Below are 18066 nucleotides of genomic sequence, written 5' to 3' on the forward strand. Positions count from 1 at the left end.
TGTACAAGAACATTGTCAGTTTTAGTTGTTGTTGATTCCACAGGACAAAGCCCGTCTAGTGTTAGCAGAGTAATCATCCAAGTGAGTTATGTGCTGTATGAAAAAGCTAGGAGAAATTAATAATCTTAGAACATTGCAAGAGATAAATACTGTAATGAAGGGCAAAGGATTAATAGATATTATAATAATATTAATCATCATCATCATCATCGTTGTCGTCATCGTTGTCGTTGCCAGGTTTCTTGTTTCTCAAAAGCACCAGTTCTTCCTAAGGTATTAATTAGTCCATCCATCCATCCATCATCCAATCCTATGTCGCCCCATGAGAAGCGTAGGAGCCCGGGGCTAGGCAAGTTGGTCTCGACATTTAAGATGAGAGTGACCAGCCTCGCTCATCCCTGAGTGGCATTACGTGAGCAGTACACCCCAACCACCCCTTGGATATAAACCTTCACCGGCTCAATCCAATTGGAATGCAGTAATTACCCACTGAACCACCAGGTGCCAAAATTTGGTTATATGGTTACCACCCAGCATAGTAAATGGTTTCCTGGTGTACAGGAACCATTTGGCTTGTCACTCAGTGTAGAGTCACCCACAGGCAGAGGGAAGAGGAAAGAATGAAGGAAAGAATGACAGAAAAGGGAGTGTAAAGTCACCCGTAGGCAGAAGGACGAGGAAAGAAAGAAGGAAAGGAAGAAGAGGATGGAAGGAAAGAAGAATGGAGGAGAGGTAAGGGCAGACACCCGACAGCAGCACTACATCGAGTGAGTGGATGGTGAGCGCCCCCACCTACCACAATATTAATTAGTGCTAAAAGGAAAAAAAAAGGGGGGGGGTCCTAGTGTTGAAGAAAAAAAATTATATTCAGTGATCCTTTGATTATATATCTCACATACTGTACTTGGTATTGAGCATGGCATGTGATAATGGCATTGTTTGATAATGAAAACACAGAACCTATGGGATTTATCCTAGTTGGTACCAAACATCCCAAGTGCAAGTCCAAATTTTTCCTTTTGCAACAGTTTAGACCTGTTAAATACATACATCCATACTGTTTTGGTAAGTTTCACTAACACATATAGGCATGGTCAGGTTAATAGAAAGTGATGGAAAGGGCATAATAAGAAAGACACACCAGAGAGACCTGAGTTGGGCTTGAGGTAAAGAGTTCTGAGACCAGGGACAGAGAGTTTGTGGTCTCCATCACCTGGGATTAACTTGTCGAGTTGGGCCTCATCTTTTAATCCCTCAGAGCCATCAGAAACACAGATACTGCACCATCATTGTCAGCAGGAACCAGCTCAGTTGCGTGATAACGATGTTTTTGAGGTGAAAATGTGTGATAATGGGAGGAGTGCAGATTTTCATTTTTCATTGATAGTGAGAACTGCTATACGCATGTACGGAATAACCAAGGGATCACTGCAAATTATGTGGCCATTAATTTTGTGTGTAGTACAGAACTGTCTGTGGCCTTCTGTCATCACACCTCTTTCAAGACCAGAACTTCTCTGGAAAAGTAGTTTAAGTAACCTCTTAAACAAAATGACAGAAATAATCTGACTTATAGATAAGGGCAGTGTGTCAAGCACTAGTGAATTCCCTGTTGAAGGAACAGGTGCATTTGAAAAACTAAAGACCAGAGATGATGGTGGTGGTGATGATGATGATGATGATGATGATGATGATGATGATGGTGATGATAGTGATGGCAGTGGTGATGATGATAGTGATGATTGATGATAGTGATGATTGATGATGATGATGATGATGATGATGAGCACCCTCAATGCAGCATACAAAAGTGGCTGCTCAGAGAATGATGACTGCCAGACAGCTCCATGCCTTTCAAGGCACAATATTGTAAGCTGGTGAATTTTTCAGTAAGTCAGCAAGATACATAGGTTCTCCAGACCTAAGAGCTTCAAAGTCATGAGACAAACTTTAAATTCTTTTGAAGCTTTTTTTGACAACCAATGCAACTCTTTATGGAATGAGGTTGTGGAGGTTCTTGATGGAAGACCAAAAATATGTCTTACAGTTTTGTTTAGGTGCAAATGAATCTTTTTTAACTGATAATTTGGGAGACTAATTACTAGGGCATTGCAATGATCAGTATAAGACAAGATAACTGAGTGAACTAACAATGAGGCAGCATCTGTTTTGTTTCACAAAACAGAGATTTCTGATGTACGGATCATATCTCCTAACAGTCTGCTTAATGTGCACCTTGTAATCTAATTTTGAATCCAGGTAAGCTCCTATGCTTCATACATTGGTTGCTGGACGAAGCTGTGATTCACTGGTAATTAGGATCAATGAGTTTTCTGCATCATAACCTCTTCTATTTTCTCGGATGACAATGATCTCAGTTTTATCATCATTGAACGTAAGTTTTGTCTTAACCATCAGGATCTTTATATCCACCACCAGATGTTCAGTTTTTATTTTTAATATTAGCAGTATTTGTTATCGTCACATAAAGTTGAGTGTCATCAGCATAAAAGTGATAGGCAACATTGTGTGCATGAAGCAGTCATGTCAAACTGCTGGTATATGTGGTGAAATGAATTGGACCTTTTACTGATCACAGAGGGAGCCCATGCAGCAAGGGAATGGAGTCAGAGACTATTTGATTCATTATCACAGTGGAATCTCTCTGATAAGTATGACCTAAGATGTTTAAGGCCATTATCATGAACACCTTATGAGTGAAGATTGCCTAGCAGTAATTTTTTATCTTCTGTGTCAGAAGCTGCCGACATCAAGGATAACTAGTAGGGAGGACATCTCAGTACGGGTGTTCTTCAGCAGATTGTGATGTATCTTTGTCAGGGCAGTTTCAGTTGACTGGTGTTTTCTATAGGCAGGCTGGATGAGAGGAGCAACTCTGTTTTCCTCTAGTAGTGGCAGCAGTTGATAAAGTGGAGCCTGCTGTGTGACCTTCAATAGAAATATAGAAGTGACAAATTGGATACTGGACAATAATTTGACATGTTCTCTGCCTGAAGACCGGGTTTCTTGAGACGCGGCTATAACAAGGCATATTTCTCTGATTGTGGAAAGTAATCCTCAGAGAAGCATCTTTATTATTTTAAAAATAAATTTTGCTGCATGGACATAGATAACTAGCATTTGAGATACATTTACAGGATCCAATGGGCATTTTTTTTTTTTTTTTTCAGCTCTCTAATATACCCAGTAACATACAGCAGTGTTTTTATCCTCTGGATGGAATGATGAAAGGATATTATTTAGAGCATGCTGCATTTGAAATTGAACATAAATTCTCCATCTGGGAAGCTTTATCTAAATCACTTCTAATGCAAGATATCTTAGTTGTGAAAAAGGGGCAAAGTTCAAAGCCAATTTAGTATCAGATGTAGAATATGGTCTTGCAGTCACGTTCCTGTGGCTCAGTAAAGTATTCGTAACTGCAGCCAGCTTCTTCTGCCTGTTGCTACAAGAATCAACTGTATTTTGATAGTAGCTCTTTGAGCCATCAGAGTGCAAATTATGGTTTTTCTCACAGATATGTTCACTGACCAAGTTGCATCTATTCTTTGTGAGTGCCATTTCCATTCAGCTCTCCTGCATTCTGTATCAAGGGATGTAAGTGATTGGCCAGACCAAGGTGAATTGCCATGCACAGCTATTGTGCTCACAATCTCAGGACATTGATGATCAAATTTTGATTAAAAAACTCTTATGTAACTCACCTTGTTAGAAGAATGATCAGAAGAGTCGATACTATTTAAAAGCTGATCACCATCATGGCAGACCAGACAAAATTCCTATAGTTTCTAACTCTTATTACCATCCTATAAGTAGAGGGTCTGGATATTTAAAAGGCAAAGGTAATCAAAGTATGGTCAGGGATTGCAGGATCAAGCACACTGACCTCAGCCAACAGGAGATATAATGAATTCAAGAACATGTCCCAAAATTTGGGTCCAATGAGACACGTGAATAAAGAAATTATTCTGGTTGATCAGTTCAGGGAACTCAGAGGAAAATGGTTTCAGCTGCAGATTGTCAGTCCAAAAGTTGAAGTCACAACAAATAAGTAATCACACCAGGTGTATAGGGAAAGGCCTCAAGAAACTGACCAGTCTCATCCATGTAACACCTATCAGTATCTCAATGACCAGATCAACAGCCAATGGCAGTTATCAGGGTTTGCAGGTCAAGGTTTCTTAACACTTCCAAAAGTTCAAAAGAACAAGGAACAAAGTCACAGCTTACTGGAGAGGTATTCACAAATGCCACAGAGAAAATAGCTGCCAGACCATTACCTAGATAATCTGCAGTAAAAGTGAGGTTGCATATTGTAGAATGTGTCATAGTATGTGACCTCAAGGATATGGTACTGAATAGGGAGGCAGCCAGAGATTGAGCAGCGTGTAGAGCTGCAATTAGGTGACAAGGCTGACACATGCAAGCACGTTGGAGCCTTTATAAACGAAACTAAATGAAATTTGTCCAAGACAAGGCATTCAGAATCAAAGAGCAAAGTCTCTGTAAAGCACGGAATGCCAAGTTTAAACAAATCCAAAGACTTTTTATTTGACTCATTTCAATCCTAAGTGAGTGAATAATCAGCAGACCAAGATATAACTGTCCTAAGTAGTCCCCCCTCCCTTTTTTAAAGTAAGAAAAGCCTGTGTTCTCAACTGTATTAATCTTTCATGCTATCATCACAGGACAAGTTTTACTGGCTGCAAAAGGGGCCACCATATCAGGTGGCATCTTCAGTGATGAGCAGTTTACATAACAGGGCAAGCTCTTATTGGTGCAGGCCCTGGACTCCTGATGGTCAGCATAGAAGGCACATACAGGATCATGTGATTTTTTTGGTCAGTCAAAAGTGAGGTGTCCAAATTTCAGGCAGTGTTAACTCTGAATAATCCAAAATCTGTCATAAGTCATACACTTATTTAACCCCACAGACACACATCCTTGAGAGTTAAGTATTGCCTTTCATACATATAGTAACATTTTTAATGCAGCATACTAGCTGTCACCCTTTCCTCTGAGAAGAGTCCAGCTTAGCACCCTGGTCAAAGAGGTGTGCAGTCTCCATGTTTTTATCAACAATGTTTGTTACTGTTTCATTATCTAGAATCATGGTGGAACTCCTAGCAACAATATTTTTTTATTTATTTATATTTTTAAGCTTCAGAAACAGTGAAATTAGACAATTTGTTAAATAACGAGCACATTGCTCCAGTGGCATCCTCCTTTGTCTTCTTTGTTGGAAACTTAATTTTAAAAGAATTGGTGTTTGTTTCTTTACATTCAGTGACTGGGACAGCCCTGAGGTAATGCTCCTAGGCATTTAGGTGGTGTTTGCCTTAATACCCATCTTTGGTCTTACAACCAGTACCTGCTGTTCACTCTCCTATGTTGCATCATTGTCTGAATCTGACCCCTTCAATTTTTAGTTCCATCCTTGACAATGTCAGCAAGCAACCTGGCAGAGAGGGGGGGCACCTTTAGCATCTGGCTCAGAGGCATCCAGTTTCCTTTTAACCCACCCCGTCCCAACCACTTTTTCACCACTGGTACCCCCCAATCCCGACCATTTTTGGACCCAAATTTTTTTTGCTAAAACTTTCGCTTTTGGTCAGAAACAATGGTCAATCACGAAGAAAGTGTTCACCGGGGTCCATAAGTGGCCTAAACAGGTATACCTTCGTCACACCTGGTACTGTGTTCTCTGTAGGTGGTCTGAGGCTCTCACGTTTTCTATGGTATTATAAGTCTGGGAAACCAATGAAAGTAAGTAGATATGTATTTATTACAAACATAAAAACATGTGATACAAGAGTAAATTGGATTTTATACAAAAATAGAGCTGAAATAAGCATTGTACCATCGTGTGAACCGAGCAAAATCGGGCAGACTGGTCACGATGAATCGCTAACATTCCTGAATCATGATACATATCATTTTTTCTACTTACATAATACATCTCCAATAACATTATACCATTTTACATTTTATTGAACTGTTTTTACGTATTCACAGGCCTTTCGATAACATTTAGCGTAATGTTAGCGCTTATTTACGTAGTGAGTGAACTCGCTGTGACTGTTGTTTCAACTCGTATTGTGTTTTTTCTACTTACATAATACTTTCCTAATAACATTATACACTTTTCCACTTTTGATGAACTGTTTTGAGATAGTTTCAGGCCTTACGTAAATATTTAGCGTAATAATAGCTCATAATAACACAGACGGTGAAGTCGCTATGACTACTATTTCAACTTACAACCTATTTTTGTACTGTATATAATAATTCTCCACTAACATTGCACATGTTTACACTTGATATAATCGATATCACATAATTTGAGACCTTACGATTCTACTGGGCGTCATATTATCGCATATTTACACAGTGAGTGTTATCACGATATCATTTGTTTCATCTTACACTAGTATCCAACTTATAAATTACTTTCCTACTAACATTACACCCTTTTCCACTTTATATCATTCCTATCACATACTTACTGACCAGAATGTTCTACTGAGCGTAATATTTTCGCAGATTTACACAGTGGGTGTACTCGTGACATCAATTGTTACAACTTACACTATTTTTCAACTTATACGTTACTTTCATGCTAACATTACACCTGTTTCCACTTTATATTCTTGCTATCACATATTTACTGACCAGAGTGTTATACTGAGCGTCATATTTTCCCAGATTTACACAGTGGGTGTAGTTTTGATATCACTTCTTTCAACTTATACTATTTCTCAACTTATACATTACTTTCCTGAAAACATTACACCCGTTTCAACTTTATATAAGACTTAGCACATACTGACTGGCCTTACCATTATACTGAGCGTCATATTGCCATCCCACACAGTTTCAGTAGTGTAGGAAGTTATGGTATTCTCTGAAACATGGCTGAAGGCACAACGCAACATTGCACTCGACACACTCGTACCTTGTGTCTTTTCTCTGAGTGGCTGGTCTGACTGTCGAGTGCTTGCATACATGGCAGCGGCGCTGGGGTTTACGACGGTTTGGGTCGGAAGGGATTGTGCTAGGATAGTGGCGTCCTGCGAGGCGTAGGGGAGTCTGGGCAGCCTTGGGGGTGCGGGTGCGGTGTGTGGGTCTGTCCTGGGCATGCCTGGCGATTATTTCACATGCCAGCTCCCTCACAAACCCCTCAAAGGTCTCTGATACTCCTGTTGTCATGGCGTGCAGATAGTATGCGTTCAGGACCGTGATGTCGAGCAAGTGGAAAAAGAGCTTTTTGTACCACTTCATCGTGGTCCTGGCACAGTCAACACTGGAAATCATCGAGTCTGACTGATCCACTTGCCTCATGTTCAGATTATAGTCCAGTACAGACTCGGGTTTCCAGACGTTGCGCCTCCTCTTGCTACGGTGATCAACGGAGTCTGTGCGGTGCATCAGGGGGCTGTGTACAGTTGATATGAGGCAAACTTCCCTGTTGTGGTTCCACAGGGTGGCAAGGATGTTATTTGCCTGGAAGAAAACCACCTCGTTCTTGTCAAGTTTCCTCCCTATCTTGACCATATGGCGACGGTATCTCTTGACTGTACCACAGACTCCGGTGTCGTGTTGGTGGAGGAACCTAGCGAGAAGAGGGCTAGTGTACCAGTTGTCCAGGTACAACACATGACCACGATGCAGGTACTCCTCTATCATTGTCTTCACCACGGCCCCTGAGAGTCCTATACTACGATCTTCTGTTATATCTGTCTGTGCGCCTGTGTACAAGACTATGTCTTGCACATAACCAGTCTTACAGTCACACATAACAAAGATCTTGAACCCAAAACAGTGTCTCTTGCTGGGTATGTACTGGCGAAAGGAAATATTGCCTCTCCACAACACAAGACTCTCGTCTATGACGAGGTCTCTGTAAGGATAAAATGAGGAGCGGAACATTTCCCATAAATGATCAAATACCAGCTTAATTCTCCTCATTTTATCAGTGTTATTTGCATTAGCTGGATCTTCTGCATCAAAAAAGTGGAGGCGGCCGAGAATCTGCTGAAATCTATTACAACTCATCACCTTTCCAAAGAAAGGTGTGAGGATCATTGGGTCAGTTGTCCAGTAGGCAGGAATTTGGTTTTTTCGTACCACACCCCTCAAGAGAACCAGGGCAAAAAATAAGAACATCTCTGAAATTGTCACAGGATAGTCATATTGTTGGGAATGCCTGCTCGTGGTTCCCAAACGTTCACTTTCACGGCGCTGTGTTCGTGAAAATATGTTGGTCTGTTCCACTATGCGCCCCACAAACGCCTCCCCAAAGAACAAGTGGAAAAAATCCACCCTAGAGGAACCCGCATGCACACCTGGAGCCGTGCAACCAGACCGCCACTCCTCAGTGAAAGGGTGAATGATGGGAGTAAAATTACTCCCATCTTCCCAGTTCCACGAGACACCACCGTCTCCAGCCACGTCCCCATCGTCACCTTCGTCAGGGTGGGGAGGTGAGGGTGGTGGGGGAGGTTGGGGAGGTGGAGAGCGGCGCCTTTCATCACTCGCACTTCTCTTCCCTCTCCCTTTTCCTTTACCCTTTCCCTTCCCTTTCCTTCCTTTCCCCACATCCTGGGGCTGTGGGGAGGAAGTTTGGGAATATTGTGGGGCGAAAGACGTGCTGGGGAGTGGCTCCACCTCCTCTCCCCTAGGCCTACGTGCACCATGTGCTTGTGCTGCCTCCCTCACACCACTTTCCCTTTCACCCCGCACTCCCGCCACACCACATTCCCTTTCACCCCGCACTCCCGCCACACCACTTTCCCTTTCACCCCGCACTCCCACCACACCACTTTCCACTTCCCCAGACAAAAGACTTGGACCATACCTTATTTGTCTTCTCGCCCCACCTTCTGATCTTCGGGGTGATATTTTCTCCTTACCCAACCACAAGGCAATATCATGTCCTAAGCCGCCATCATCGTCATCTTCCTCATCCTCGTCCTCATCAGAATCGGGATGGAGAGAGGTCCGTGCATGTGGTTGGGGTGCAGGCTGGCCTTCCCTTGCCTTACGATATGTCACATACCGCTTTTTCTGGGGCGAAGGGACCTCTTCATCACTGCTTGTTATTTCTTCCTCTGGCTGGACGTAATCGCGATCCACCACATCATCATCAAGTGGAGAATCACTATCTCTAGTGAAGGCCTCCAGGGCGGATGCAATTTCGTCGTCTGAGAGACCTTTCCGCGCCATGTCTGACCTGGGTCACTGCTAACAGGTGAGTGACCGAGACAAGGGCGAGCGCGGGTCACGCGGGGTCTGGGACGCTGCCCGTCTGGTGGCAGGTAGGGGAGGCTTGGGTAGGTGGGCGAATCGAAAATCTCGCGCGAATTTTGAAAATTGTGGAAATTATGAACTTTGCAATTGCAGGACGTTGAAGTACGTCAACGGGATTGGCAGTGACAAAACGTGAGGACGTGGAAGTATTCGACGGGACGCCGCAGGTTAAGGACCTCAGGCATCTGGCTGACTCTTTCATTGGCCTCAACCACAACCTTTTGGATCTGGTCACAGAATCTTAAATCAGGATGAGTTATTGATGATTTAAGGAAGTCTTCAAACCCAGCTTCACAGTTCTCACAGAATGATTTGAAGCCAGACTTCTTTTATGTTGTAAACCTGCTGTCTTCCTCCATGTCAACACAACCAGTATAGAAGAATGTTCTACAGACATAGCAGCCCAGCAACTTTACCTTCCCCACCACTTTGCCATAGACACAGGTTTGTCTGCTTGCCATAGTGCAGCACTAAGAGAAACAGAAAACCAGACTACCAGAAAAAAGAACTCCCAGGGACAAAACCCCAGGCAGCATCGTCCCAGTCTGTGTCACCCCTGGGGTCAGAAGCAATGTTGTAGTTTATTAAAAATGTGAATAAGAAATTTTAATGGGATGTTAGCTAGGTGACCAGGAGCTGTTGGGGTATGACTTGACCATCACTCCAGGAGAGGTAAGACCAGATTACTGAGATGCCACAAGAGTGTTGAAAAAAGATGCTGCATGAAAACTTTTTCCCTTGTTCGAGCATTGTAACAGCAACAGTCACACTACATGAAAGTAGACCCCATTGGTTATGATACTGCTACTGCACAAATAAATAGATTTCCACAGGTAACGGGTGGCACTAACGGAACCTATATTCCAATCAGGTCACCAAACGAAACATGTTTGTTAAAACTTCAGTGTCGTGGCAGTTTATTAGTTCATCACTGGAAGAGCTAGGATGTCTCTTGGCAGGTTCTGTAGAGCTGGATTGTTTCTTACCCTCTTCATGTTGCCATTGCCTTAACTCATGCAGCCCTGGCAACGTTTGGACCTTAAAAAAAACCTAGACCAGGGAAATTTTCGACCTTTTTTTTTTTTTTTTTTTTTTTTTTTTTTTTTTTTCCCCTCCCCAAAAACCTCCACTTAAAGATGAAAAATAATGGAAAACAACCTTTAAAATCCTCACCTGGGCCAAGAAGTGCAATTTCTTAGTACCTCCCTGGTGACAGGGTTCTCTATGAAGGCTCACCACATGCCTTCATTCTCCCAGCCTGTGCTATGGGTAACTGTACCAGAAATGGCTAAAACACACAAGGAACATACAATGAGGTTTATTACATAGAAATTGATAAGTCTTACAAGAATACAATAGGTTACATACAGTATTATAGGGTATACAAGCATATTTGTGCTGACAGAACACATAGAAATCGGAAACAGGGATCACTCACTGTACTGACTGTGTGTGTCTTTTCCACTTACAGTCTACTGTTCCTCACTTTACATAACCGCTAGAATATATTTACAATGATTTACAATTATTTACAGTGTCATATAGTGCTTACACACATTATTAGTAGTGCTGAAGGGTGTGGTACTCATTGAAACAGGGTTGTAAGCATAGTCCTGCATCGCACTCAACACACTGGTATCATGTGTCTTTTCTCTGACATCTATCTATCTATCTATTGCCATACGCCTCAATCCCGTTTGGGGTGGCCACAAACAAATCGCCTCCAAGTCGCCCTGTCCCCCGCCATTTCACTGCCCTGCTCCCAACTCACACCCCCCTCTCTCATATACCTCTCCATCCCATCCCTCCATCTCATCCTCGGCCTCCCCCTCCCTCCTCCCCCCTCCACCTCACTCACATACACTCTCATCGTCAGTCTTTCACCCTCCATCCTCTCCACATGGCCAAACCACCTCAGTGTGTTCCTCATAACGCTTCCTATCACATCCACATCCACACCACAACGCTCCTTTATATCCTCATTCGTCAGCCTGTCTCTCCATGTGACTCCACAGGCTCCTCTTAAATAACTCATTTCCACTGCTCTCACTCTTGACTTGTGTCCTTCCAACAGTGTCCAAGCTTCACTTCCGTACGTTAGAGTTGGTATCACAATACTGTCATGTAGTAACTTTTTCACTTCCATGCTCACTTCCCTGTTTCTTATCACTGCTTTCAAAGAACCAGCAACCTTTCTTCCCTGCTGTACCCTTTCAGGCACTTCACCCTCCAAACCTCCATCCTTACTCATCACACTACCCAAGTACTTAAACGTACTCACATTTTCCAATTCTTCACCATCCAGCCTCGCTGTACATTCACTAACTTCACCTCTCTCGAAGACCATCACTTTACTCTTCCCTACATTCACCTTTAGATTCCGTTTCTTACACACTCTCTCAAACTCATCCACCAAGCCTTGCAGCTCACCTTCGTCTGACATGCTGGCCGTGATTTAGAGTACCTACACACATGGCACTTATGCTGGGGATAAGCATGGGTCAGTGTTGGGGGGAATGGGTTTGGGGGAAGTGACGTCCAGAGAGTTGCATGGGAGCCTGTGCAACGGTGGGTGTGCGGTGCCGATGGTGGGGCCTGTCGTCAGCATACTTTGCAGTTATCTCCCTTGCCAGTTCCCTCACATACCCCTTGAAGATCTCCGAGATGTTTGTGGTCATTGTGTGGAAATAGTGCACATTAAGGACAGTTAAGTCGAGCAGGTGAAAGAATAGTTTTTGTACCACTTCATCGTGGTCCTGGCACAATCTATGCTTGAAAATGGATTCAGACTGATCAATCTGCCTCATGTTGATGTTATATGCCATGACTGACTCTGGTTTCCAAACGTGGTGCCTATTCTTGATACTGTAATGAATGTACTCCATGCGGTAAACCAAGGGGTAGTGAACCGTGGACAAGAGGAAGATTTATCGATTGTGGTTTCTGGCAGTGGCGAGGATATTATTTGCCTTGAAGAAGACCACCTCCTTCTTCTCGAGCTTCCTCTTCATCCTCGCCATGTGGCGACGGTTTCTCTTGATGGTTCCACACATTCCAGTCTCCTGAAGGTGGAGGTACTGAGCAAGAAGAGGGCTAGTGTACCAGTTGTCCAGGTACAAGACGTGACCACGATGAAGGTACTGCTCGATCATTGTTTTCACTTTGGCCCTGGGGAGTCCTATACTTCGATCTTGTATGATGTCTGTCTGTGTGATTGTGTACAAAACTGTGTCTTCCAAATAACCAGTCTTACAGTCACACATCACAGTGATCTTGAACCCGAAACGGTGTCTTTTGCTGGGTATATATTGTTTGAAAGAAATGTTCCCCTATCACAATACAAGACTCTCGTCTATGACAAGGTCTCTGAATGGATGAAATGAGGAGCTGAACTTTTCCTTAAAATGATCAAAAACTATACGTATCCTCCTCATTTTATCTGTGTTATTTGCATTGCTTGGATGATCAGCATCATAAAATTGAAGGTGGCTCGTTATTTTGCTGAAACCTGTTACGACCCATTACCTTACCAAATAATGGTGTGCTGACTAATGGATCTGTAGTCCAGTATGCCTTGACTTTTTTTTTTTTTTTCTCAATACCCATCAAAAATACCAGGGCCAAAAATGGGTACATCTAACCTGCACTGACTGGATAATCATACTGCTTGCTGTGCTCGCTCTGGGTCCCTTCACGCTTGCTGGCTTGCACCTGGCTTTGTGCATAGGTGTTTGTTTGTACACAAATCTCCTCCACAAACTCAGGGTTGAAAATTGGATGGAAAAAATCCAGGTTAGAGGAGCCAGCATTCACGTCAGGTGCAGTGCAACCTGACTTCCAAGCCTCCATGAAGGGGTGATTGATGGGAATAAAATCACTCCCATCTTTCCAGACCCAGGATACGTCTCCTTCATCGTCATCTCCATTGCCTCCCTTGTCGTGGTGGGGAGAAGATTGGGGAGGAGATGGTGATGGTGCAGGTTGGGGAGGTGGAGAGCGGCATCCTTCCCCACTCGTGCTCCTCTTCCCTCTCCCTTTTCCCTTCCCCTTCCCCTTTGCCTTCCCTTTGCTTCCTTTCCCAACCACTCGGGGCTGTGGGGAGGAAGCATGAGAAGGAACTGGGGAGAAGAATGGCCGTGGCTGAACGCGGAATGTGCTGGGCTCAGCGTATGAGGTGCTGGGCTGTGGTTCCTCCCCACATGGTCGCTCAGGTACGGCCTGCCTTCCCCAACCACTCCCACTCTCCTGTCTGCCTGTCCCCAACACTCTCACTTTCACTACTTCCCATTCCCCCAACAAATTCACTTTCCTCAAACATAGAAATAAGGACTGATCTTACACTTTTCGGGACTCATTTGCTGCCTCCCCGTGGGGAAATCCTTTCTTTCCCCAGCCAAGAATGCTTATGACGTCCTTCCTCCTTGTCCTCGTTGTCGCTCGCACCTTCGTCTTGAGGCAGGAGAGAGGCACATGAACGTGCATGGGGTGCGGGAGGTCCTTCCCTAGCCAGTACCCCACATATTTCACCTTCCTTGGGGAAGGCACCTCCTCATCTCTACTACTGGATACTTCTTCAGGCAGCACATAATCTTTGTCTTGGACATCGTCATCACATGGGGAAGCACTACTACCTGTAAAGGTGTCTAGTAGAGTTTGTATAGCCTCATCAGAAAGACCTTGGCATGCCATATTCTTCTCTGGTCAGTGCAGATAACTGAGTGGATGAGTGTGCAGCCCATGCGGGTCACATGGGGTTAGCGTGGGTCGCTGCTTGGTGGCAAGTAAAGGAAGGTCTGCTCTGCATGCCTGCCAAAAAATCACCCGCGAATTTTGAAAAATGTGGCCATGACAGAGTTTGCAATTGCAGGACGTTAATTCACATCTCCAGGGCTAGCCGTGACAAAACATCAGGATGTATATTCACATCTCTGGGGCTGCACAAGCTAAATAAGTAATGAAACATTTGTGTTCTTCCCTGTATTAGTGGACAGGGAGCCAAACTGCTCATGAGGGAAAACTTTTTCACTTGTGAAAACCTCTGTCTTTGGTTGAGCAGAAATCAGCTGGTGCAGCATAGTTGAGGCGGGTGCAGTTTGTTGACCAGTGGATTGCGCAATTACCTTTTTTTTTTACCCCACCCTGTGGTGTGCAAAAAATGAAGAAAATTATTTTTTTTAGTTTTTGTTTATTATAAACTTGAAGATAAACATCCAGGGCATCATCTTCTGAAAGAAAAAATAATCCTACTCTCTCTGTCTTTGCATAGGGCCATGCATATGTTTACGTAGGGAAGTACTGTAGTGGAAAAATGGAAAAAGACAAATTTCGTTTTTGTTTATTATGAACTTGAAGATAAACATCCAGGGCATCATCTTGTGAAAAGAAAAAAATTTCACTCTCTCTATCTTTGTGTAGCGCCATGCGTAAGTTTGCATAGGGGTGGAGTAGTTAGTGGTGATGCACGGCCAGCACGGCCTGAGCTGTGGCTCGCAACCCAACGCTTCCCAGCCTGAGCTGTGGCTCGCAACCCAGCGCTTCCCAGCCTGAGCTGTGGCTCGCAATCCACAGGTTAACAGGGTAAGGCACTTTTAATAATTGTAGTGAATATCAAACTTTGGTGTGTGTTGTGGTGCCTTAATATTGTGTGATCCGAGGTACCAAATTTAAGTTAGGTGCCTCAGTATATGAACACGTTAGTGAATCTATCCCCAGGTTGCAGAGTCAAGGAAATGTATGCTAGACACTATATTTGTGGCATTTCTCAGGCTTTTCTATCTGTCTATTGCCAGATGCCTGTATCCCGTAAGGGGTGGCCACAAACAGATCGCCTCCATATTGCCCTGTCCCCTACCATTTCACTGCCTTGCTCCCAGCTCATATCTCCCTCTCTCATATACCTCTTCATTCCATTCCTTCATCCCATTCCGTCATCTCATCCTTGGCCTCCTCCTCCCTCTCCCCCCTTCCACCTTACTCACATACACTCTCCTTGTCAGTCTCTCACTCTCCATGCCCTCCACATGGCCAAACCACATCAGTGTGTTACTCCTAACGCTTTCTATCACATCCACATCCACACCACAACACTCCTTCACTTCCTCATTTGTCAGTCTGTCTCTCCATGTGAGCACACATGCTCCTCTCAACTGCTCTCAGTCATGACTTGTGTCCCTCCAACAAGGTCCAAGCATCACTTCCATATGTTAGAGTTGGTATCACAATACTGTCATGCAATAACTTTTCACTTCCATGCTCACTTCCTTATTTCTTATGACTGCTTTCAAAGAACCAGCAACCTTTCTTCCTTGTTGTACCGTTTCAAGTACTTCACCCTCTAATCTTCCATCCTTACTCATCACACTACCCAAGTACTTAAACACACTCACAGTTTCCATTTTCTAGGCCTCTTAAGTGTTATTTTTATTTTAAGCAGCTGATGATTATTCCCAGTAAATAATTCTGTTTTTCTTGCACATGTACATTTATTATTTAAGTAAAAGGTATATCCAACTGTGAAATTACATTATGAAGATGCTAAACTGTTGAGATGGATAACTGTTTCTGGACTGTGTTGCAGGTACTGCCATCAGCATCAAGTGAGACCAGCACCCTCACTAATGACTCCAAAATCTGCCCATCTCCCTCTAAGGAACCCATGAGCTCTACCACTGTCAGTGCCCAAGGTTTGACACGGGTCCCACTAGGAGGCCCTGTCCCAACCACCACTGCCCCCAGCAGCACCTCCCATCCTGACATCAGGCTTATTGTAACTAATGAAGCTCCCAATACCACCTCATCAGGCTCTGCTGTCTCATGCAGCAAAGAATCATTGACAGACCAAGGTTTGGGCAACACTGATGAAGTAGGTGACAGGCAACCACTTGCTGAGGTGAGCTTGGACCTAGTGACTCTCAAGGGTGAGATTAAGAGTGATGCAACACTGGTGGCCAACCTTGTTCTCTTTGACTTCATCCTTCAGGACACCAGGACAGGTATTGTGAATCTTTTAATGTAAGTGGTTTCATGTGATTAAGTACTTATATGTTTATATGTGTGATACTGAATGTATTTCTAAGCCCTTGCATCTGTTGCTGGCCAGGTCGTGAGGATCACATCCACAGGATGTTGGAGAGGAAAGTCCAGTGTGGCAAGAAAGGCATGGTGGATCTCACAGTCACAAAGGGGCCCTCTGCCGATATGTTTGGTTAGTGATGGTCATGTATTTTTATTGTCATATTTAATATTGTGTTTACTTCACTCTTTATGTCGGCGGGGAGAAAGGACATGTTGACGATGATGAAAATGCACTTGCAGTATAGATGTTGATGTCAGTTATTGCTTGCAGGTTTTTGGCACAGGTTATACTTGTACAGTACTTTTCTATCATTTCATTCGGAGACACTTGTAGGTAGCATCCTTGTATTTACCCTTATGACGGCTTTCACTGTGAAAGGGATTCATTTTCATAGCTGACTGGATGCAATCCAGAACTCTTCAAACAGGCATCTTTGTTTACCTTGAATGTGTACCAAGATCATGTTGGTCTCTTTTTCAGAATTTTTGTCAATATTTTTAAAATGGAAGTTGGACCATAATAATTCAGATGTTCGTTGTGACATGTATAAAACCCCCACCAGCCCCAGTTAGCAATTACATTGAAGAAGTTTGAACAGTAATGATTCTTGGGGAAATATTTTACAATGGCTTGACACATAGTATGGTAAAGAAAGGCAAATTCAAACCCCAAAATAAGTACTGATTAGTATTATTAAGATCACAGGCAGCTGGTTAAATGAAACAGAAATACGAGTACTACACTGCACACAGCTTTCACGGTGTTTACCTTAACCCACAAAACACAAAATAATAAAATAGGGAAAAAGCAAAACTTAAGATCAGCACCCCTTTACATTTTGAGAAGAGCAGAGAAACCTTAGTGTTGTGTAAGATGAGACTGACTAAAAGGTTTCCCTTGGCTCCTTTTATAAACTAAGGTGAAGCCTGGCTTGTTTCAGTTGACCGGGGCTGAAGCTACGACTATGTCTCATGTTTGGTAAAGGAATCCGGGAGAAGGATTTGGGGGAGGTGGTTCAAAGATTGACGTCCATGAAACCGTAGGATACTCCTAAGGAGGGGTAAGGACATGACATATGTTAAAGATACTGGTACTTGGTTTGGACATGGTCAGCATGAGAGGAGAAAAACACATTTAGCCAGTTCTTCCATAGGGAATTCACTAGTGTTTGACACACATACATTATTTTTACAATTATAAGAATTGTGACATCTTTCATGTACTATTGCGGCCAGGTGTTGTTAACCACTCTCGTCCAGCCAACCCGTGAATGTGGCAGCGTCGCATTCACGAGCACAGAAGTTGCCTTCTATGCAAGTCTATCAAAAAATGTCCCTTCAGCTTTGGACTTGTACTAATGGATAAAGCAATAGTAATATTTACTGTACTTTGAAGGTTTGACTCTGATAACAAATATATGACACTGATTATTTAATAACTTTTTTCTCTTATAAAGCCAAGGAAGTGACAGATATGTATATTTGGATCCACTCTATGACTTCCAGTAGGTTTGAACCAGCGAACACAGAATGAACAAGTTTGAAGCATTCATTTGTTACCAGGAGAGAGAGAGAGAGAGAGGGGAAGAGAGAGAGAGAGAGAGACTAGTGGGTGCCTGCGAATTTTAGAGGAAGGAGGTGGAGACATGAGTTGCTCAACAC

The 18066-nt window shown here is 43.4% G+C and overlaps 1 protein-coding gene across 1 annotated transcript in view; it reads left to right on the top strand.

The window, feature by feature from the left end:
• The window catches only part of Vps13 (vacuolar protein sorting 13C), a 1164731-nt gene that overhangs the window by 560664 nt on the left and 586001 nt on the right, over positions 1–18066 (top strand). The window contains exons 40-41 of the mRNA XM_080277871.1: positions 15908–16322; positions 16430–16534. Coding sequence (XP_080133997.1) covers positions 15908–16322; positions 16430–16534 — 520 coding nt within the window. The remainder of the gene's footprint in view (positions 1–15907; positions 16323–16429; positions 16535–18066) is intronic.

This window comes from Coenobita brevimanus, chromosome 71 (assembly GCF_032717465.1).
Source record: "Coenobita brevimanus isolate Jiangsu-jjx chromosome 71, ASM3271746v2, whole genome shotgun sequence".
NCBI classification, from domain to species: domain Eukaryota; kingdom Metazoa; phylum Arthropoda; class Malacostraca; order Decapoda; family Coenobitidae; genus Coenobita; species Coenobita brevimanus.